Source organism: Cucurbita maxima, unplaced genomic scaffold (genome assembly GCF_002738345.1).
Source record: "Cucurbita maxima cultivar Rimu unplaced genomic scaffold, Cmax_1.0 Cma_Scf00034, whole genome shotgun sequence".
Taxonomy (NCBI): domain Eukaryota; kingdom Viridiplantae; phylum Streptophyta; class Magnoliopsida; order Cucurbitales; family Cucurbitaceae; genus Cucurbita; species Cucurbita maxima.
The window spans coordinates 1582286-1605334 of record NW_019272050.1 but is presented as its reverse complement, the minus strand read 5'-3'; the positions used below and the strand labels follow the sequence as shown (position 1 = coordinate 1605334).

Here is a 23049-nt window from a genome sequence, read left to right as displayed (position 1 = left end):
TTTTTTTTTTTTTTTTTTTTTTTTTTTTCCAAGAACCTCCCCCTATAGTTACAAAAATATTTAATGGTTTTCAAGCTCCACAAATCAATAGGAAGGTTTCTTATCTTGATCAAACACACATAGGAAAGGACTATCCTCACCTTTTTAATAGAACTTTCATTCCACTACTCTAACTACAATTTTAAAGAGAGTTTGGTGAAAGTCATTAAGCTAAGGAAAGACAATGCACGATAGATAGAACAAAATACATGACAATTTTACTTGATAAATTCATTTTAAGGAGATTGTGTGGCAGATAAGTAACATCATGCGGTATGAGAAAGTAATAATACCGTTTGTTGAAACTTTGCAACAGAATCTTCTTCATGGACAGCTACCGGAACCTGGAAATTGGCATAATTTCCTGCAGCAACAGCAGCTACTTCAACAGGACCTTTTATCTCAGGCGTGGTAGTGAAGTACTCCGACGCCATTATCTTGTGCAGCCTCTCTCTCAAGTTCGCATCTACAAAATTGTATTACAAGTTAACACCACTCCCAAATTGAAAGAACGAAACTAACCGAACAAAACCAGCTAAAAAGATATCGAGTAGAGATTAGAAAGAAAAAAAAAGTAACAATACAAGTAACATCCGTGTTGGGCCCAATAGACTTGTCTGCCTTCGTGAGCCAAAGATTAGCGTGCTCGATGCAACGCTCCAACGCATTCTTATGCGGCAAATTCGAATCTACGGGACGAGAGATCAGTAGCCCGCTCATCGTCGATATCAAATCCAGATCCCTCTCGGCCAGAAGATCGGTAGCATCGTCAGTGACATAATCGTACGTGAGGCAGCAACCCCTCTCGTGCGTTCTCGTAAGCATCGTCGAAGTGAAATCGCTTTGAGACTTGACGTCAAACAAAGAGCCAAAGTAGAGGAGGTTTAGAAGATCTTCGACCACAGCGTGCTCGTACTGGTCTTTCTCGTCACGGGTCTTGTCATCCACAACCTCAGAAGGTGAATCATCAGTTGAAACGGGTTGAGGGGAGACACTTGCCTGCTGGCGTTGAACAGCCAAGTTGATTTCCTCGGAGACAGCCGACGCAAGCGGTGGGCGAAGCTTTTCAAGCTCATCGATTAGGGCAGACACAGTAGGTTTAGAGCGAAGGACTTCCTCTTGCTCTTTGTTGATGGGTTTTCCTTGAGCAATAGCCTCCTCCATCTGAAGAATGCGATTGTGCTTCTTGCGAAGGGCGCGGAGACGCTTGTTGATGAGACTGAGGACTGGTCCATCGCAAACATCGGAAGGAACGGGAGACGCCATTGTTACCGGCGAAGTGGTGGCTGTTAAATCCGGAGAAGTCGGTGATAAAAAGGCTAATCGTCGGAGCACCACCAAGCTAGTGGTGAGAGGGTAGCAGTATAGCGAGGGTTTTGAAAGGTTTCTGCGAGGGGAAAGAGGATGATGTGATTGGGCGAAGGAGGCGTTCAATTTAGGAATTAATCCAATTTTAGAAAATATATCTAATAAAATTAATTTTAGTTCTAAATTAGTTAAATTGGTATTATAATTTTCATTTTCACATCACACCCGAGGATATACCTCTGACTTTGACTTTTTACTCTTACGTAAATATTTTATAATATTTAGTTTTCTATTAAATACATTTTATTATAATTAAATACTGAGAATGTTCCTTGTTGTACGATGGTTAGTAGGCAAAGACTGGTTGATGCTCAAATTGGTAGAACAACTCTGAGTACACATTTGAACTCTTCCACTTGATGTATGCTGCAAAGACTCCAGTTGCCGCCTTGTTCAACAATCTGTAAAATCAGAGTTCACCTCTTACTTCTTTTACATGATCTGACCAACGATTGGAACCAAACTTTAACGAGTAGTTCGGCAGTGTTCTAGTTTCTTTGAACGGTAAGAACAACACTAATAGATGTTGTCCGCTTTGGCATGTTATGTAATGTCGTCAGTCTCACATTTTTGGAAGGCGTATGTTAGAAAGAGGTTTCCATACCCTTATAAGGAATGTTTCGTTTCACTCTCCAACCGATGTGAGATCTCGCAATCCACCCCCTTGGGAGTCCAGTGTGATGGCTAACACACTCCCCGATGTCTGACTCTAATATCATTTGTAACAGCCCAAGGCTACCGCTAGTGAATATTGTCCGCTTTTACCCGTTACGTATCGCCGTCAACCTCACAGTTTTAAAACTAGTCTGCTAGGAAGAGGTTTCTACACCCTTATAAGGAATGTTTCGTTCCCCTCTTCAACTAATGTGAGATCTCACAATCCACCCTCCTGTGGACCCAATGTCCTCACTGGCATACCGTCCGGTGTCTAGCTCTAATACCATTTATAATAGTCCAAGCCCACTGCTATATATGTTGTCTGCTTTGGCCCGTTACATATCACCGTCATTCTCACGGTTTTAAAACGTGTCTGTCAGAAAAAAGTTTCCACAACCTTATATTGTTTCTTTCACCTCTCCAATCAATTTGGAATTTCACAAGTACATTTATAAAGATCAATAAATATGAGATGGTACTAAATTTCTGACCTGTATTGGGCAGTGAGAGGGAGCTTTGGGATGACAACAGTTCCAGAGTCTAATGGAGAATCACAGAACATGAGAAGGGAGCTTAAGCTTCCGTTTCTTATATGTTGCTACAACAACTTGAGCAAGCCAAGTAAAAACACTTCCCTCGGGCTTCATGTAGACATAAACACGAGTGCCCAAAAAGAAGAGGACGATGGCACCAAACATGAGCAGTGTGGGAATGGCATAGCCCAACACCCAGCTGACAGAGTCTTGGACGCACACAACCACCGTTACAGTGAAGACCAAAATGATGGAAAAGGTGGCGTAGTACCAATTGTAGAAGCTGCCCAACCCTTTTCTTCCTTTCTCCGTTGAGGTATCAAATTGGTCCACGCCAAAAGGAACACTACATGGTCTAATCCCGCCTGAGCCAATGGCTAAAAAGCAAAGACTCATTATTAGAAAGCCTAGTTGCGACTCGTCGGACCTTTGCTTTGGCTCGTTGCCTGAAGCGGCGAGTCGCATTCCGGTGGATGCAACTGTGGTATCCATGCCGTCAATGTCATTCCCGCCATACCCTATAAATCACCATTGAATTCAAAATCTTAAATCAAAAGAATGTGATGAGGAAAATGGGTTTGTGGCTTAACTATGAACATGCAATTGAGTAGAACAATTACTCGCTAATACAAAGAGGACTCAGCCATAAATGTCAAACGTTAGAAATTACGAACCTCCACAATAGTATGATATTGTCCACCATGAAGATAATCTCTCATTGCTTTACTTATGAGTTTCCCAAGAGGCTTCATACCAATAAAGATAGTGTTCTTTACTTATAACTCCATGATCTTCCTCTTAATTAGTCAATATGAGACTACTCCTTTGAGTAATCCTCAAAAATCTTCCCCTCGAACAAAGTACAACATAGAGCCTCCCCTGAGGCCGGTGGAGCCTTCGAACAACCTCCACTTAATCGAGGCTTGACTCCTCCTTTGGAGTACACCCATTATTCGACACTTGAGTCACTTTTGACTACACCTTCGAGGCTCTCAAATTTTTTGTTCGATATGTGAGAATATTGACATGACTAAGTTAAGGACATGACTCTGATACCATGTTAGAAATCATGAACCTCTACCATGATATGATATTATCCACTTTAAGCCTAAACTCTAGTGACTTTACTTTTGGTTTCTCCAAAAAGCATCATACCAATGAAAATAGTGTTCCTTGCTTATAAACTAATAATCTCCCTCTTAATTAGCCAATGTGTAACTATTCCTTTCAATAGTCCTCCCGAACTCGTATTCATCTGACCAGCAACATCACAGTCAAAGTCAAATATATGAACTAGGGGTTGGCCAAAAACAACATAATTTCCCTTCCAAGGTGTAGGGTTCAGGCACAGCGCATATTCCATTCAACAATTTACAGATTCAACAACTTGAAAGTCTTATACAATCATTCCAGTGACGAACTTAATAGTAAAGTAAGAATAAATACCAAAAGAGAAACTATGGATCCAAGTGCAATGGTGAAGAAACGGCCAAGATAGGCATCGGAAATGAAAGCTCCAACCAGAGGAGTACAGTTACTTGCAATCGACCAAGCGTTGATTAAACTAGTCGCACAAACTTGATTCAAGTGATACACCTTTCTTATAATCACACCCAATTCGCAAAATAAACAAAACGGAACAGAGAGAGCGAGAGAGAGACCTAAGATGTAAGGCATGGTCTTCCATCCACCAGGCTTTCTTCGAGGCTGGTTCTGGTATGAAGAAGCCCTTCTGAAACAGCCATTGGAGCCGGGGTTCTCATTCTCAGTATCCATCGGCAACTGAGAATGAAAATGAAAGGGAGTGAGGGAAGTAAAGGTGAGCGGGAACCGCGAATCTCCACGTAGCTGAACAAATAATTTTTAAAAAATTAAATAAATTAATAAAAACTTAAATTTTAATAAAATACTTAAAAGTTTTTATCTAAAATTAATAAGAAATTATTTTAAATTTTTTTTAAAGATATTATCCAAACTTTTTAAAATATTTTTTATAATAATAAAATAACATTTATTTATATACTTTTGTTTGATTCTTCTCTACCTGTTGCCGACCTTCCCACCAATACAGTGGTTGAATTTAACACTCTTATTTATTTATTTATTTATTTATTTATTTATTATTATTATTATTATTTAATACAAATTTTCAGATCCAATGAACCCTTCTTTGATTGAAACTCACAATTGGATTTTCTTTTCTAATTTCAAGAAAACGATTATAATATATATATATATAAAATTATGAATTATGCTCTATTTTGATTAATAGGTCAAAAATTTACAGAATTGAAGTCAGAACAATTAATTTTGAGCCTTATTATTTATATATTACAATATTAATCAAATCAACCCCTTATTTATTTTCAACGAGTCTAATAATATTTATAGTTCTGTCATAAGTATTTACAGCCTCCCTGAACCATAAAGGAATCCACTCGACAAATTTAGAGTACTTCGAAGGATATTAGCAACACGAACAGCCAGCTTCCAGAAAAGGCCTAAAGTCGATCACAGGGAAATGGAAAGCTTCATCATAAAGTCTTTTCCTTGTCGAACCATAATCAGATCTCAGTGTCGAGTACTCTCCGAATTGAACCATACGAGATAGTTGTCCATCATACAGCTAAGGTTGAACTAAGAGGCTAATTAATTATTAATCCAGTTCTGCTAAGCTACAAATCACACAATTTTCTTAGTTTAAACACTCACACCTCCAGCTTTTTCTCGGAGCTAGCAAGCTCAAAATGAAGTTCGGAGGCGGATTCTTTGCCCTTGTAACGGTAATTCTTAGCGCAGTAAAGAAAAAGGAAAAAGTTAAAGAACGCCGTCGCTGCAACAATGTAGTAGAAGTAATCCAATCTACCTTTGTTCAGATCATCCGCCAACCAATCGGTCCGCCCATCGTCGCTGCCGCCGCCGGTGGTTCCATGCACAATTAAAATCAGAGCAGTGCTGACATAGCTCGACAACGCAATCGAACAAGACGACAGAGCATTCCCCATCGTCCTCATATGCTCTGGAAATTCCTTATTGAAAAACTCGATTTGCCCAATTATATTAAATGCCTCGCAGAGACCCATAAGGAAGAATTGCGGTGTCAGCCAGAATACCGACATGGAACTGCCGCCGGCATTGGCTCGATTTCTTCGAGCCATCTCGATTAAGCCGGCGATGACCATGGAGAGAACGGCGAAGATTATGCCGACGGCCATTCGTTGGAGCTGGGTAATGCCGTTTTGGTGGTTGGTGAATTTGCGAAGGAAGGGGACGAGGAATCGGTCGTAGATGGGGACGAAGAGAGTGATGGTGAAGAAGGAAATGACGATGATTGACGCCGGTGGGATATGGAAATTGGGTCCGATGCGACGGTCCATTAGCAGAGCTTGGGAGATCGAGAAAGTCGCCTGTTGAATAATTGGAGTCAGGCTGAGAATTCCGGTAACCCAAATCGGAGCAACTCTGATCAAGCATTTGAATTCCTCAACTTGTTGGATTGTGCTTAGATTCCATTTGTTTGTTCTTTTTCCATCTGGGTTTAGCTCCTTCTCCATAACAACGGCGGCCTTGTTCAAGAATCTGTAAAACCTCGTACAAATCAGAACAGGGTGTAGAAACAGAGAGAAACAGAGACAGAGAACAGAGGTGACCTGAATTGGTCGGTGAGAGGAAGCTTTGAGAGGACAACAGAGCCAGGCTCCAATGGAGGGTCATAGAAAACTGTCCGGTGGTTCGTTTCAAGAGAAGGAAGCTCAACCTTCCGCTTCTTATAGGCGGCGACGGCGACTTGAACCAAGCCGGTAAACACGCTACCCTCAGGCTTAATAAACACATAAACATGAGTACCCATGAAGAACAGAACGATGGAACAGAACATAAGCGCTGTGGGGATGCCATACCCCAAAACCCAGCTAACAGAGTCTTGAATATACACCACGATCGTCAAAGTAACCACCAAAACCACGTTGAACGTGGTGTAGTACCAATTATAAAAACTGACTATTCCTTTCCTCCCTGCGTCCGTCGTTGGGTCAAATTGATCGACGCCGAACGGAATACTACACGGCCGGATTCCGCCGCTGCCGATTGATACCACACAAAGACTCATTATTAAGAATCCCATTTGGAACGACGTTGGCCCCTCGCATTTCCCTCCACCGCACGCCGGCGGATGTAGCGCCGGCAACCACGCCGTCAAAGTCATCGACGCCATCCCCTGTTATGGTCAGGAATAACATAATTCAAGTATTATCTCATATAAAACACCAAACTTTGAAATCCCATTTCAAAATAGAGAGAGAGAGAGAGGATTACGAAAAGAGAGAAAACGGAAGCAACGGCGATGGTCCAGTAGCGACCGACATAAGCGTCGGAGAGAAAGGCGCCGAGAAGCGGCAAGAAATTGGTAACGCCGGTCCATACGTTGATTAAGGTGGTGGCGGAAACTTGATCCATGTGATATACTTTGATCAAATACACCATGAAGTTGGCTAGCAATCCCATTGAAGCCAGCCGTTCAAACGTTTCATTTCCTGTAAAATAAGCAGAACGTTAAGAGAGAAGCCTCCACCCCCATAAAGAAACCCAAGCAATTGTAGCTACCAAGGATGTAGGGCATGCTCTTCCATCCGCCCGGCTTTCTTCCAGAGCTCCGCTGTGGGGAAACGGATAGTTTGGGACTGTCATCGTCGGTCAAGCAATGTAACTTGGTGGGAGAGCTTGCAGCCTTGCTATGCCCTTCAACCTCCATTTTTTCCCTCTCTGGTTTGCCCTTCTTTCTTGGGTGTGGCTTAATTTATAGAGCGTTGCTTCTAAAGGTGATATCACTTGGTCAACACAAAATTTTAACCCATCATCTCCCTATGAGAGTTCGAATCATGGCTCAAGCGGGAGGCATACTTAACACATGCAAGTTAGACAGAAAGTGGAGTTTCAAGTGGCGGACAAATGAGTAACGCGTAAAAATCTACCCTTAAGAGGGGAACAACAGTTGAAAACGGCTACTAATACTCTGTACGCTGAAGAGTAAAAGGAGGAATCCGCCCGACGAGAAGCTCATATCTCATTAGCTTACAATTGTACTTGAATTTTAAAGTCGATAGGATTTAATCACCAAACAAAAGAAATAGGTATAATAAGTAGTAACTTTTTTAATTATCTTATTCTCATGATGACTCTCGTCAATTCATGTAGTTTTATTACTTTTCGAGTGTCACATCAATATTTATTTTTAAACGACGTGGAGTCTATTAATATTAAATAAATATTTATAACGCTACAAATACTCGCATATAATATATATATATATATATATATATAACTAAACTACTAATTATCCTTTTGTGAATTGAAGCTTTGATTGATGTTGGTAATTTTTAACTATAAAAAAAGAAAAAAGAAAAGGTAATATAATAATACAAACAAATGGAGAAATACAAAGAGAGAGAGAGATTGCGGTGTACGTTAGAGAGAAGAGAAGCCAACCACGTATCAAACAAGCCCCTCCCCTACCACGTGGATATACAATAAAATCCCGGATTTTTTCTTTAAAAAAATATAAAAAATATTTTAAAATATTTTATTTTTAAAAAAATAGATAAAAATCACCCTAATAAATTCTTAATTTAATCAACTATCGTCTCTATCTTCTCTACTAACATATGAATCACACGTAAAAGGGTTAATATAATATTCAACGAAATTTAGGTATCGATTTATCAAATTAAAAGTTAAAAGGATATTAATTTGTAAAAAATTTAATTATTATTGTTTTTTTTAATTTTAATATATTTTTGAATTAGTCGAATCAAAGTTGCCATATTTTTAAAAGGATTTATTAATGTGTATCATGTGTGTTTAGAATATAGAATTTTGTAGTTTATAATTTGTCATATTATAAATAATTTATTTTTGTAACTTTCCTTATTTCATAATATACGAAAGTTGCCAAATTTAAAATATTTTAAAACGTATAATTTAATATACATTTAATAAAAACGTGATTGATGAAAAAAAAAGTGATAGTTTAATTCCTATAATTTTAAAATTTAAAATTAATTAAAAAAATATAAGATAAAATTTTAACTTTTAAAACTATCAATTTTTTTTTTTAATAATGAAACTAAATTTGTTATTTCATAATACACCTAACAATGTGCTTTATTTTATCAATTTATTTATATTTTATTTAATTAATTAGGGAATCAAGACAAAAACATAATTAATAATTATTGACCATTTTTTTATTACAGAAGAAACAAAATATATATTTGGTATACCTATTTTTATCTCTCGCAAATTTGAAATTAGAACAATCAATTTTTTAAAAATACTATATTTAAAACCATTATACGTTTTAAAATAATATAAACAAAAATGAAAAATAGTAAATAAATATTTTTTAGTTTTTGTTTGCATCCGTCTGACGTGGTTGCCGACCTTCCCCGTCGACGAGTCGAACAATTTATTTTATTTTCTTATAATTTTAAGAAAAATTAAAGTATTTTATTTTTTGTAAATCTTTTGTTTTTTTAGATTGGAATTTTCGAAAGTTTTTATTATATATATAATTTTTTTTCTAATTAAGGTTATGACTAAATGGTGAACAATGTTTATTTTATCTTTTGCCTTATATATAATTTTTGTCCTCATCCTATGTTGAGATTTAAATATTTATACAATATTGTAATGATTAAATCGTTAATATTATGAACTAGTCGAGACAAAGGAAATTAAGAAATTAGTTGAAGTAGATTATAGATAGTCGTAGTTCGAGTAGTAATTAGAGTCGCAGTGAGAACGTGTATAGACTAAACTCAATTGGTAGACTAAATATGAAAGATAGAGATAGCTAGACAACGAGAGAGCGAGAGATAAAATAGAATGACTTTATTGCGTATCATTTTAATTTATTTTTACAATACCAACAAAGTTGATCGATTTCGTGACAAAAATAACCTTATAAACTCACGATCATTCCTTAAATTAGTCCGTTGATATAGGACTTTCATCCAACACCTTCCATCGAACAAACTATGTCTCCCCTTAATCGAACAAAGTTTAGGGCTCTGATACCATGAATGAACACAACTCTCCATAATTGTATGATATTGTCTACTTTGAGTATAAGCTCCCATAACTTTGGTTTGAGTTTCTTCTAGTATTTATTGATTATAAACCATGATCATTTTCTAAATTAGCGGGTGGTTTTTGAATTTTATTATTTTTTTTTTTTGTAAAGTAAATGATGTTAATGTTATTTTAAAATTTATATAATATTTTTAAAATATAGCGAGAATAAGGAATATTTTTTAAAGACAATTTAGGCATATTTTTATATTATTTTTAATGATCTTTATAGCCTTTTAAACCGCTGGAATCTCAATCACCGGTGAAGGTCACAGCCACAAGGCTGCTGCTTGATTTATCGAACAACTTTCTCGTGAACAAGTGAACCACCACCGCGGTTCTTGTTTCTTCTCCGTCTTTTACCAACCCCCAATTCGATGTAACATATAAATCAAGCCTCCACCAATTACCTTCCCCGCGCCCGAGATTGCCCCTTCAACGTAAGGTTATCTCATTGCTGCGTTTAATTAATGTGGCTTGCATTTCCCACTGGTTTTGTTCGGTTGCTTCGAGAACTGTGTCGTGCCCTTCTTTGTTCTGTCGCCTAATTTTTCTCTTCTCCTTGCGCTCCAGGTGTTCGACGAAATGCCTGAGCCATGCTCCTCTTCACCAACGCATTACCCACTTCTTATTTCTTCCCCACACCGTTCGGATGTTTGAGCCCTTGCGCTTTTCCCTCCTTTGTCTTTGTTTCGAGATGCGGCGGGAATTCGTATCATATGGCTGCGACAGAAAGGAGGTGTTCGCTTTTGTCTTCAAAGGGTATGTTTTATGGTTGTTCTGGGTTTGTAAGGAGGTGCAAAGGTTTGGATAGTGAAGGGAATTTTGCGTTGGAGGCAGAGATATTGGAGTTTATGGAAAGTTCAAGAAACCCAGAAGCGTTTCCGAGCAAGAAAGACTTGATTGAGGCCGGCAGGGAGGATTTAGTGGATGCTATTGTCAAGAAAGGTGGTTGGCTTTGTCTCGGATGGAATTTGAACGACGAAGAAGATGGGGGTATTGAACAGCTCTATCTCGAGGATCGGGAATCCATCTTGGCCACTCATTGGGATAGTTTTGGTGAATTCAATAGTTTCAAGAGTGATGAAAGACAAAGATTTGCTACAGATGTTTCTCCCATTGCTTCTTCTTCGACATCATCTTCCTTCACCAGCCGATCACAGTGAGGATTCCATTATGACATCTTAGTTTATTTATGCTTCATTTGAAATAACTACTTCTACAAAGAACTATTTCCGAAAAACGTGCGTGAAAAGGCTATTGACTTGAAATTTGTTCCTTGCAATCTTCAGGGTATTTTATAGCATGCCAATGAAAAGAAACCTGATTTTTTACGATAACAAGATGTTGTGTCAGGATGTGAAGGACACAAATTTTACTAACAGGGTCATTTAACATGGTTGCCAACGAGCCATCAACCTTAATGTCATTGTCTCATGGAGAAAATTTAAGATGATTTCTTCATGTTTGAGAAAATGAAGCAAAATAACTTCAAATCTGGGTACCTTAATAATCATTTTAACTGCAGAACATTAATCGAGCTTTCCTTGTCGTATCATGTTTTGGCTGCTATCAACAATATTTGCAATGGTGATTAGTCTACATGCTTTCCTTTTCACAGAGAAACTGTTGCTGAGCATGAGTCTGGGATTGAGGGTATGCTGAATCGATTGGAAAGAGAAAGAAATGCGACGTTCGGGACTGGTAAAAATGGTTTGCATTCTGAAACAACAGCAAAGGAGGTAAGGATGCTTCAGTAATTCAATAAACTGATTTTCCGAATCTGGGCAAGGTTGTTGTCCGTGATTAAAGATGTAATTAGATTTCATCGGGTTGCTTTCTTCCAATGGTTAGAACGGTTTTCATTTCCATAATTCCTGTAGATATAACTTCTCTCATATTAGTAAGTACTCATTAGAGTAATTTCTCCTGTCTTGAAAATAATCATCGTTAGAGTAACCAGGGTAAAGGATATACCTTTGAATTTGATGTAGGGTGTCTTTCCCATTGGGTTGTCATAATTAGCCGTGCTTGTGCTATGATTTATTTTTCATTTTTCAACTTTCAAATCGTTACATGTATATTTCTCTTGTAAGAATTGTAAAAGGATGAAACTTGTGCTGCTTCTTGCATGGTAAAAGACAGTTGCTGACCTACAAGAAATCCCTATCAGCACGCCACTGAGTGCCAAAGAAGGCAAGTGGACCAATTTGGGGAGTTATCTTAGTAAGAATTCTTCTCCTGTACAAATTAATGGTCAAGGAGGCTCGGTTAGTTCTGAGGTGCAGAGAACTTGGAGCACATTCAAGACAGACCTTCAAGACGGAGATTTTAAAGGTTTTTCATTTATTCAAGGGTTGCTTTGGGATATAAGAGTTCACATTGACTGACTTTTTATATGTACAGGTTCCGAAATGGCTTTGAGCGAGGTAAGGAGCAGGGAAGTATTGGATGTTCTGAGATATGAAACATTAGGATCTAGAGGGGATCCTACCAATTCTAACTCTGGCGAGGAAGAAATGAGTCACAATCAAATACAACGTTACATTCAGAACTTGCAGTTGGAGCTCTCATCCGCAATCGGCTCATTGAGATCTAATGCATTTGCGTCTGAGAAGGTTTAGTCTGCAACTTGATTTTGTTGTCAAATGAACTGTGACGATCTGCATGTCTTTGATTGAAATGGATGAAATTGATTTTTTTCATTTCCTATCATGAAACTGGAGAAGGATCTGAATAAAGTAAAAGACGCCAGCTAGTCTAATAGCATTGATAAAAAGGATGAATATCTCTTGATTGTTGGGCAGTAATGTTAAATACAATAAAACATTGAACCTGCATGTTTATGGTGCTATCATGATCATTAGGGTCAAAGTAAACCTTCTGATGATTTGCTGGAGCTTTCGGATGCTTTTGAGTTTCAAGAAAATGAGATCCTAAATGCCAAGGACAAGCTACGGTCTATACGGGCAAAGATAGCCGTGGTGGAAGGAAAGATGGCACTGACAATTATGTATGGGAACCTTGTGCTTTGCATAGTGATTTGTCTTATCTATGGCGTATCAATGACTTTCTGTCTTTACAGTGATGCACAAAAGGTGGTAGAAGAGAAACAAAAGAGGATCAATTGTGCCCGCAGAGCTTTGCAATTTCTTCGCACTGCCTGCGTGGTCTGGCCTAATTCTGCAGCAGAGGTTCTCTTGGTAGGATCATTTGATGGTTGGTCAACCCAGGTAAAAAAAATTCTTCCTATTTGATTACTTTGCTTGTTTTGATGGTTGAAATACTTAGGGAGGACATGGATTGGTTTCTCTCTATTTCCTATAGAATGTACTGCTTGCCTGCCTGCCTATTGATGGGGAGGAAAACGAAACATTCTTTATAAGGATGTGGAAACCTCTCCCCAACGGACATGTTTTAAAAGCCTTGAGGGGAAGTCCGAGAGGAAAAACCCAAAAAGAACAATATCTGCTATTAGTGGGCTTAGGCTGTTACACTGTAGGTATCATTATATCAACCGCCTGCATTTTCTAATAGTTAGATGCTACACAAGTACGATAATAGAAACAGTAGTATGAAGTGTTGTTAAGGATGTTCATCTGCAAATCGCATTACTGAATAACTCTACAGTTTTATGAGCTTTTATTCATTCATCTCTTGTAGTCTTACTCTTATTTAACAACAGCTTATTCTCATTCTGCAGAGGAAGATGGAAAGGTCCAGTACAGGCGTTTTCTCTTTGTTCCTGAAGCTGTATCCTGGAAAATACGAGGTTGGTTGTTCTTCGGAGGTTCTATTCACATAATTTATGCTTTTGAACCATAATCTTACAGTTTTCCATGATATTCAGATAAAATTCATTGTTGATGGCCAGTGGAAGATTGATCCGTTACGCCCAATTGTTAGCAGCGATGGATACGAGAACAATCTACTGATCGTCACGTAGAACGCCAGGCTGTTTATATTCTTTTTCTTGCCTAGCCCAAAGAGCCGGGTGCCTCAACCTCCCCTTCTTTTGTAGCATTTTCGTACGACTTATACATGTATTTCTTTCTACTTTCGACTTCCAGTTTAGGTTTCTTCCTGTCTCCCACGTATTTGCATTTCTCGCTGACCAAAAAATATAGGTAAAATAGGTAGCAATTACTTCCCGGGAATCAGTTAGCTCAATATAATCGTTGATGTTTTATTTCAGCCTGTGATGGTGAAATGTAATATTCCATTAGCAGTTAAAATCATACAATGACAGACCAGCTACCAGGCAACTCAAAGGTCCAATTGCAGTTTCAATTGGTGAGCTTTGCAGCCGCATGGGGCGTTGTAATGGCAACAGTAAAGCCGCTGCCAGAATAAACTTTGACGTCAAAATCTGCACTCTCAAGTTTGTGGCGCAGAAAAACTGTTTGTGGGTTGGTGTGGTCACATGTATCTCCCAAACCCAGCTGACCATGCTCCCCCCAGCCCCATGTCTTTACAGCTCCATCCTCTGCAATCAATAAGATTTAGACATGTGAGTAGGGCGAACCTAAATGGTTTTAATCAACAACTTCGGAAAACCATGCCTGTAACCACCACAGAATGCTCAGCCCCGGCTGCGATATCCAAGATTTTTATTCCACCAGCAGGGACTGCTCGGAAATTGTCTTCATTTGTAGCACCTGATTTACAATGGGAATCTCGTATTATGTGGTAATCAACAAGCAACTCATCCAAAGATTAGAATCGTTTCTTCATCCCACATTGGATTGGGCGGAGAACGAAACATTCTTTTTATAAATGTGTGAAAACCTCTCTCTAGTAAACGTGTTTTAAAAACCTTGAGCTGTTACACAAGATTAATTTTCAATTCTAAGATAGGTTTCTTAATGAATCAAATAGACAAGTTAATTTGATTACCGGGCAGAGAATTCGTGGCATTGAGCTTTTCAGAATCGCTCAAGGTTCCGTGATGTTTGCCACCAAGCATATAAAGTTCCCCTTCATCTGTTCAAGATAGCCATGGTTGCCACTTAACAAGCAGAAGATCATCACATATACATAATCCAAATAAGAAGTGAACTGAATGTCAATACCAGTTAAAACTAGTGCATGGTTCCATCCAAGAGCAACTTTCCTGAACGACAATGGTGAAGGAAGATATTGAGGAGAAAATGCATCCGAATTCGTTCTGAATCCTCGTCCCCACGTAAAGAGACGCCCATCAGCTAAAGTAATAGCCAATACAGAACGAAGAGATGGGAAATTAACAGGGGTTAAGCAGAATGTTCTTAACAGACTCTGTAATTGTAACTTACTGGATAGCGCAGCACTGTGATCTCCAGCTGCAGCTATGCCGACTATTTCAGCAGCTTCCAATTCTGAAGATAGAACGGGAAGATTAACAGATTGAATCTTCTTGGAGATGCCCAATTGACCTCGCTTCCCAGCTCCAAATCCATAAACTTGAGCACCACAACAACCTGCGTCATCAAATTTTAAATCAAAGACTTAGAAAGCTATCAACGAATGTTGAAGCTATTCATCATTGTCTGATGCTCATCCCTTGTTTCCTATGAAGCCAACAGATTCGACCTCTACAGCTTGGATTAATAATTTCATCTGATGAATGAAAAGGAGAGGCCAAACATACAAAAATGATTCCCAACCCCAGATAGTAATTACAATGGAAGTTCCATTAGCGATGGTTGATTTTCTACTTAACCTAAAGTCACTACTGTACACATATCATAGACACTGGGGCCCGAAGGAGGATGGATTAGGGGGTCCCACATCAATTAGAGAAAGTAACGAGTGCAAGGAGGCTGAGCCCCGAAGGGGGTGGACACGAGAAAGTGTGCCAGCAAGGACACTAGGCCTCAAAGGAGGTGGATTAGGGGATCCCACATCGATTGAAGAAGGGAACGAGTGTCGGTGAGAACGCTGGACCCCAAAGGGAGTGGACTGTAAGATCCCACATCGGTTGGAGAGGAGAACGAAACATTTCCCGTAAGGGTGTGGAAACTTCTCCCAATCATACATTTTTTATAACCTTGAGGAGAAGAATCTCTGAAGAGGACAATATCTGCTAACAAGTGGGTTTGAGTGGTTATAGAAAGCTTAAAATACAACCACAATCAAGGATTCAAGGAAACCAATCTTCACACTGAAACATTACATTACAATGATGATTATGTTGGTACATACTTTTCAATACCTTTCACCAATGCAAGCGAGTGGCGCATCCCACATGCAATCTGATCAACATGTTTATCAGAGAAAAACAAGAGTTCATCAGGGAAGCAACGTGACTGGAAATCCCCATGCCCTAACTGCCCAAATGAGCCATCCCCACAACTATAAACCTTTCCCTCATCTACAACAGAAAACCACAAAAATGAAAACAACATGTTGTAAACCAAGCTTTCACAAGGAAGGAACCAACAATAAGCCAACCTGAAACAAAACCAGAATGGCTCCATCCCGCAGAAACATGGGTTATGAAGCAGCCTTCCAACCCCATCACTGGCTTAGGTTCTAAGCTGCTCACCATGTCCCCTAGCCCCAACTGCCCTGAATTGCCTCTTCCCCATGTAAGCACCCCTCCTCCTTACCAAACATAAGCACCCAGTTGAATTACCACCAAACTGAAAACCTTAATGAACTCATAGAAATTTGCATTAAGGCCAACAAAAGGATGGGAAACAAGAGAATCGGATACCAGCAGTCAAAGCGATGACATGAGCGCCGCCGCAGGACACGGATGAAACGACGGCGCCAGAGGAGAGTGACGGAATCCGGAGGAGTTGAGGGAGGATCTCATCCTCGAGTCGCCCGGTGCCCAGCTGCCCGTCGGTTCCTGCCCCCCAACTCCATATCTCTTGCTCGCCGTCGGCGTCGACTTCCATTAACTCGCGCCTAATGCAAAGGCCAATATTAATCTAGACTGTCGTTTTTCTTCAAGTAGCTTTCTCCGATTGGGTTGTCCGCCGGTGCACTGAGTCACGCCGACGTCTAAGAAACACGAACTTTTCTTCGATTGGACACCCGAGTTCGCCACTGAGTTCTTTCCGTGTTGAAGCTTGATCTAAATTACAGTGACCGCAGCCAATAGCAAACCCTTTTCAAAAAAAGAATGTTTCTAAAATATCCATAAATAATGGTTTAAGCTAATGAACATAGATTTCTCCTTCATAGTTCAAATAAAAAGTACAATTAATAATAATAATAATAATAATAATTAGGTCACTCATACAAAAATCCCTAAAACTATGTCCTTCCTACAAAATATCACATAAATTTTTTGTTTTTTCCAACTCTCCTCTTTATTGGGTAAAATCGTAGCAAGAACTCTGCTTGAACCCTTGTGATCGGCATCGGATAAATCTCCTCTCAACCCCCTTCCATTATCATCCTCTAAATTGATTTCCAATGCCAAAATCCCACTTAGCAGAAGAGGGATTTTCTGGAAGAATTTAGCCCCAGACGTGTTCTTCAGCTTCCGGTAAGGAATGGCTACTTCTTTAGTGTTGACTTCACCATTAATGTCGGCCTTTTCCGCGAGAAAGACCCTTATCTCGCTAAATCTCAATCGACCCTCCATTAATCCGGGTAAACAACCTCTCCCTAGGTCGAGTTCATGTATAAACATTCGCCATTTCAACTGTTTTAATCCTGTTTTCTCGACTTCTCGGATGTCTTGTACTGTCACTCGATGTTCATCGAATGAGTTTCTGGAAGTTGATGACATTTTGCCCTCTTTTGAGGAGAAGCCAGTTAAAGTTATGATGCTGTTGGTTCTGTTTTGGGCTTCTTTATCCCTTGCTTGGTTTGCTGCTTCTGGGGATGCCAAAGCTGCTGTTGACTCTATCAGAGCTTCGAATTTTGGTCTAAAGATCGCCAGCGCATTGCAGAGCTCAGGCTGGCCTGCTGAGGCGATAGTATTTGCCCTCGCTACGCTTCCTGTTGTTGAGCTCCGTGGGGCGATCCCTGTTGGCTACTGGATGCAGCTAAAGCCTGTAGCTCTGACCGTTCTATCCGTTCTTGGGTGAGATTTCAATTTTTGATGTCCGAAAACTCATTTCCTTGATTCTACATGTTCTCCAAATTTCTTCTCATGGGCATTAACGTTTTAGTGTGAATAGATTACTACAAGTTCATGCTTGATTGGTGTTACATATATAAGTGGGCCTTTATGTCTTGAATAATAGAAGGCAAGTTCATATTATCGTTCTAGCCATTACAATAGATGTAGAGATTTCAAACCTCAGTGTGTTCATGGAGACACAAGCCTCCTATGAATCAAAGTAGGCCTAAATCTTGAAGCACAATTTAAACGTTGATGGATGTTTGAAGTGAACTTTAAAATGGTTCTTGAGTCTTAGACCAGTGATCATCTGAGGAATTTCTTCCATCGTTTATGTTAAACTCTTCTGCATGAGTGAATCTTAAAATCTGATTACCTGAAATCAATGATCTGTTTCTACATGACATTCCTTTATTTTCACTTTTTTTAGTTTGGAGCTTCTTGTTTGAGATATATTGTTTTCGTATAGATTGGTCTAGAGGTTGTAGCTCTGTGGTCAAGGAGCTCTTACTTCATCTGCCTTTCAATGTTTTTGTAACGACCGCTAGCAGATATCGTCCTCTTTATGCTTCCCCTTTCAGGCTTCCCCTTAATGTTCTTAAAACGCGTTTGCTAGGGAGAGGTTTCCACACCCTTATAAATAATGTTTCGTTCTCCTCTCTAACTGATGTGGGAACTTACAGTCCACCCCCCTTCAGGGTCCAGCGTCCTCACTGGCACTCGTTCTCTTCTCCAATCAATGTGGGACCCACCAATCCACCCCCTTCGGAGCCCAGTGTTCTTGCTGGCACACCGCCTCGTGTCCACCCCCTTTGGGACTCAGCCTCCTCGCTGACACATCGCTCGGTGTCTAGCTCTGATACCATTTGTAACGGTCTAAGCCCACCGCTAGTCGATATTGTCCTCTTTGGACTTTTCCTCTGAGCTTTCCCTCAAGGTTTTTAAAACTCGTCTACTAGGGAGAGGTTTCTACACCCTTATAAAGAATGCTTTGTTCTCCTCTCCGACCATGAAGGTGAGATCTCACAGTTTTTTTTATAGCAGGCCAGTTTGTTTGATTTTGTTGGGTCTTTTGGATAAAAGGAATGATAGAATTTGTAGTACTTTTGGTGATTATCCTTTTAAGTCTTATTTGCTTGATTGAAGCTCGTACCTCTTGTATTCTTTAATTTGTTCAAGTTTGTTTTTTCACTCATAATAATTTGTGGGATTCAAATTGCAGGAACATGGTTCCTGTGCCCTTCATCATACTCTATTTAAAGAAATTTGCAACTTTCCTTGCGGGAAGGAATGCTACTGCCTCTCAATTCCTCGATATGTTATTCAAGAGGGCCAAAGCGAAGGCTGCACCTGTTGAAGAGTTTCAATGGCTCGGTCTAATGCTATTCGTGGCTGTGCCTTTCCCTGGAACAGGAGCTTGGACTGGTGCCATTATAGCTTCCATCCTAGACATGCCATTCTGGTCAGGCCTTTCTGCAAATTTCTTTGGTGTTGTATTGGCAGGGCTTTTGGTGAACTTGTTGGTGAATCTTGGTCTTAAGGAGGCTGTTTTCACTGGAGTGATTCTTTTCATTATATCGACTTTCATGTGGAGCATTCTTCGACTCATTCGCAAAGCTTTCAACAAAGGAATTAAATAAACGAGGTTAGTATTTCTATTTCTAGTGACAATGAACAATGTCCTGTTTGACCTTAGTCTGATTCATCTTGACTTAGATTTGTGAGTTTAAGTTTGTTTTGTGAACACTGTTTAGAAGAGAAAATGTAGGCAAACGACTTTCATTTGTCTTACTGAGCTGATAACTGCTGTGTAAATGCTGTTCTTATGATTGTTTGCGAGCTTAGAATAGCGAATCTTGTTTTTTTTTTTTTTTACATGTGAGTGTTAGGAATCACGACTCTCCACAATGGTATAATATTGTCCACTTTGAGCATAAACTCTCATGGCTTTGTTTGCGAGCTTATACATTATTGTCGTCCTTATTAGATTTTACTGTAGGATATTTAAATTGTCTCGTTCACACATGAATTCTTTATTATAATTAAGAACGGCCATCATTGACAAATTAAAGTTTTTAAAACAATGAAGACCACACAAACTTAAGAACATAGACAGACATGGAACGTTTCAAAACTTAAGAACATAGACAGACATGGAACGTTTCATTAATTCAACCGTTGATGTAAGAATCAATCAAACATCATAAACAAAGTCAGCTGGCTATACTCATTTTGATACGCAAAACCCCATCTCCTATATGTTGACACGAAATTAAAAACAAAAAACAAAAAACCAAACCATTGAAAGTTGGACACCAACGTTATCAATTGATTGAGATTGACCAAACAGCCAATTCACATGTGCCAAATGCGGCAGCCTCCATTCCTATAGTGAAGATCTTCAAATCCCATTTTTTTGCCAAGTGTCTTAAGTGAATCCCACGTGCATAATATTTTAATCCTAACAATAACTTAAATTCTTCTTCCTTTTCACATTGCTGCCTGCCATTAAAGCATAGATCTATTATGTTCTTATTATTTGACTTTAGCTTTTAACTCAAACAATCCAAACGCCCCTCTCGAATCAACATGGAATCTCACAATCCACCTCTCTTGAGGACCCAGCATCTTCGCTATCACACTGGTCGGTGTCTGGCTCTAAAACCATTTGTAACAGTCCAAATCCATCGTTAGTAGATATCGTCTGCTTTAGCCTGTTATATATGACAATTGGAAATGTTTCCAAATCCTTATAATAAATGCTTCGTTTTCTTCTTTAACTGATGTGAGATTTCACAATCCATTTTTTAGGAGCTTAGCGTCCTCGCTATCACAACGCCCAATGTTTGACTAAGTTAATCCTCTCTTTGATGGACTGTGATGGCTCATTCAATCAGATTAAGGAACTGTTTTCGAAGTTCATTGCAGAGACAAAAACGCTAATATCAGACTCAAAAGGTATTGGGATGCCCCAAAAGCCATTTTGGCTTGTTCAATATCTTCTGATACTCAAACTGGACTTTCCACCAATGGACCAACTGTCAGATATTGTCATTTTTTACTTTCTTTTTGCTTCCCTTCAAGATTTTTAAAATGTTTATGTAAATGAGAAGTTTCTACACCTCTATAAAAAAATGCTTAATTCTCCTCTCCAACCGATGTAGGATCTCACAATTCACTTCCTTGGGGGCCAGCGTCCTCGCTAGCACACCATTTGGTGTCTAGCTTTGATATCATTTTGTAATTGCCTAAACGGTTAACAAATATGATTATCTTTGGACTTTCTCCTTTTAAGGACTTTTTCTAAAAGTTTTTAAAACGTGTCTATTAGAGTTACCCGAACGTAAGATCTCACACAATGTCTCACATTTGGAATTCTTATGGCTTCCTGTATCGGAAACAAACCATTCAAATTCTCAATTCCAATCAGAAAGTTAAGTTCTTTACTGTTCATCAATCTGGGTTTGCAAAAGCCTTTGCACTGTGGAATGCTTTGTGTAAAAGGTTACTTTTTTCTTCTGTCCACTTGCAGAGCATCTTCTTCGTTACTTCACTGTCAAAACTGATTTCTTTTGCCAGTTATGAAGCAGACAGAGTGAAGATCATCACTCAAAACGACACTAAATGAAGCGATATTCATCACTTTCAATCTTTTATTATCAAACAGTTCACTGAGAATCATACTTGAAATCAAAAGACCAGAAGCACAAAGATTGATCTTCAACTGCACTACTGATAATATTATACGAATCCATGAACTCATTAGCTGAAAGTTCATCTTCTAGCTTCCCCAAGTAGCCTAATTCATCTTCTTCATCTTGCAGGAAGCTTTCCCCAAGTAGCTCTGTAACTGATGAATCCATGGCTTCAAGTTCATCTGGTTCAAAGGGGTTCTTCATCTTCTCAGTGGCAGCCCATTTTTCTCTTAGTTCATCAACCTGGTACAAAAATCAGTAGTTTTAGAGAAAACCCATTTCAGATCTGGAAGTTTGAATGCCATACCTCTGTTTTCAGTTCTTGATTCAGCTTAACAAGACTGTCAAACTCATTCTTGAGCTTTTGATATTGAGAATTCAAAGAATCATAATCAAACACAATTTTCTTGGTCTTGGATCGAGCCCTTCGATTCTGGAACCAAACAGCAACTTGGCGAGGCCGCAAGCCAATCTCCTCTGCAATTTGAAGCTTCCTGTCATGTTCGAGCTTGTTGTGAACATCAAAGCTGCTCTCGAGCAGCCGAAGTTGATCCGGTGTGAGCCTTCTTTTCTTTTCCATGGAAGAGAAGGAATTGGCGCTCGAAAGAGAAGGGGGAGTATCAGAATTCATAACTGGGAAATGGGTGCATCCGGGATTGTCAAATGGAGAAGGTTTCTTGGTTGAAGAAATGAAGAACATGCAAATGCTCAAGAAACTTGACAAAAAAAAATTGGTGGGGAGGGAGAGAGGTAGGGAGATATTTATCTTTTCGCTACGTTTAAAATACACACTAAATCACAAATTTAGTCTTAAAAATTTATTTTTTTTTATATATTAAAAAGTTATTAGACATAAAATTAAAAAATATAAAAACTACTTTTGGGTAATAAATTAAAAAAAAATGTTAAAATAATAAACTTTAAATTTGAAAATTTAATTTTTAGGATGAAATTTTTAATTCAATAATTATATAAATTTAATTTTAAGGTATAGGGTATATATGGGTCAGGCTAATTTAGAGAATGGTCATGGATTTCAAATTGGGCCGAGTTCTTCATTTTTTTTTAATATTTTAAAAAAAATGCTCATTTTCAATTACATTAATAATTAAAATTTAATCAAACTTAAATATCAAACATTTACCAGTATGGTTGAGTTGGGAACCCTATTTTTGGTTGGTCGGATTGACCCAATAAAAAAAAATTTCAATCAATAAAATAAATTGATTTTTTTTCTTCGATCTTCCAAGAATTCAACTCAACCCAAAACAAAAGAAAATCGAACTCAATACAACTTTTATAGTTTAGGTCATATAAATACATTAATCTCTGTTATATTTGTATTAAAGTTTTAAATTTAGAAACGTTTCATTTGAACCCTTCCATAATTTCGATCTCATACGAATAAAGATATTACCGTGGAATACTAAATTTGTAATATATTTATTTTGATATGTTATGATGAATGTAGGGGGTGGGTCCCCAACAATGAAATCTAGTGGTAGTTCATTAATATATTGAATTTTTTAAAGCAGCAATTTGCAAAACCCATGGGCCCATCAACTTA

At 38.6% G+C, this 23049-nt stretch overlaps 6 protein-coding genes and 1 pseudogene across 9 annotated transcripts in view; 2 read left to right on the top strand and 5 right to left on the bottom strand.

The window, feature by feature from the left end:
• The window catches only part of LOC111467547, a 5765-nt gene extending 4289 nt beyond the window's left edge, over positions 1 to 1476 (bottom strand). Inside the window, exons 1-2 of the mRNA XM_023112487.1 lie at positions 624 to 1476; positions 333 to 505 (exon numbers count right to left, since the gene is read on the bottom strand). Of these exons, the coding sequence (XP_022968255.1) occupies positions 333 to 505; positions 624 to 1305 (855 nt within the window). The 5' untranslated portion in view covers positions 1306 to 1476. The remainder of the gene's footprint in view (positions 1 to 332; positions 506 to 623) is intronic.
• On the bottom strand, positions 1308 to 4373 carry LOC111467368 (annotated as a pseudogene).
• Positions 4374 to 5086: 713 nt separating this feature from the next.
• On the bottom strand, positions 5087 to 7347 carry LOC111467544 (protein NRT1/ PTR FAMILY 2.13-like). The gene is made up of 5 exons (XM_023112482.1): positions 7200 to 7347; positions 6912 to 7129; positions 6248 to 6813; positions 5252 to 6176; positions 5087 to 5216 (listed from the first exon to the last, which is right to left on the bottom strand). Exons 1-4 carry the CDS (start codon positions 7345 to 7347, stop codon positions 5306 to 5308), a joined length of 1803 nt encoding a protein of 600 aa, XP_022968250.1. The 3' UTR covers positions 5087 to 5216; positions 5252 to 5305.
• Positions 7348 to 9980: 2633 nt separating this feature from the next.
• LOC111467545 (protein PTST homolog 2, chloroplastic-like) lies at positions 9981 to 13919 on the top strand. 2 transcript variants are annotated; one of them, XM_023112484.1, is made up of 10 exons: positions 9981 to 10165; positions 10299 to 10887; positions 11018 to 11110; positions 11347 to 11467; positions 11867 to 12062; positions 12132 to 12343; positions 12593 to 12738; positions 12811 to 12958; positions 13429 to 13497; positions 13576 to 13919. In XM_023112484.1, exons 2-10 carry the CDS (start codon positions 10322 to 10324, stop codon positions 13669 to 13671), a joined length of 1647 nt encoding a protein of 548 aa, XP_022968252.1. In that variant the 5' UTR covers positions 9981 to 10165; positions 10299 to 10321; the 3' UTR covers positions 13672 to 13919. The 2 variants fall into 2 exon arrangements, with proteins under 2 accessions (XP_022968252.1, XP_022968253.1); XM_023112485.1 differs by lacking the exon at positions 11018 to 11110 and having other exon boundaries at positions 9981 to 10887.
• On the bottom strand, positions 13873 to 17078 carry LOC111467367 (ultraviolet-B receptor UVR8). The gene is made up of 10 exons (XM_023112228.1): positions 17064 to 17078; positions 16638 to 16788; positions 16423 to 16602; positions 16158 to 16310; positions 15919 to 16077; positions 15020 to 15184; positions 14798 to 14929; positions 14622 to 14708; positions 14288 to 14383; positions 13873 to 14211 (listed from the first exon to the last, which is right to left on the bottom strand). Exons 1-10 carry the CDS (start codon positions 17076 to 17078, stop codon positions 14012 to 14014), a joined length of 1338 nt encoding a protein of 445 aa, XP_022967996.1. The 3' UTR covers positions 13873 to 14011.
• LOC111467549 lies at positions 16977 to 21891 on the top strand. Of its 3 annotated transcripts, none has more exons than XM_023112490.1 (3): positions 16977 to 17748; positions 19010 to 19432; positions 21320 to 21478. In XM_023112490.1, the coding sequence occupies exons 1-2, from the start codon at positions 17213 to 17215 to the stop codon at positions 19425 to 19427; spliced, it is 954 nt and encodes a 317-aa protein (XP_022968258.1). In that variant the 5' UTR covers positions 16977 to 17212; the 3' UTR covers positions 19428 to 19432; positions 21320 to 21478. The 3 variants fall into 3 exon arrangements, with proteins under 3 accessions (XP_022968258.1, XP_022968259.1, XP_022968257.1); XM_023112491.1 differs by lacking the exon at positions 21320 to 21478 and adding an exon at positions 20599 to 20740; XM_023112489.1 differs by lacking the exon at positions 21320 to 21478 and adding an exon at positions 21612 to 21891 and having other exon boundaries at positions 16981 to 17748.
• LOC111467553 (homeobox-leucine zipper protein HAT5-like) lies at positions 21416 to 22294 on the bottom strand. Its single transcript, XM_023112496.1, has 2 exons — positions 21790 to 22294; positions 21416 to 21725 (listed from the first exon to the last, which is right to left on the bottom strand). The coding sequence occupies exons 1-2, from the start codon at positions 22180 to 22182 to the stop codon at positions 21456 to 21458; spliced, it is 663 nt and encodes a 220-aa protein (XP_022968264.1). The 5' UTR covers positions 22183 to 22294; the 3' UTR covers positions 21416 to 21455.
• Between the last annotated feature and the right edge of the window lie 755 nt (positions 22295 to 23049).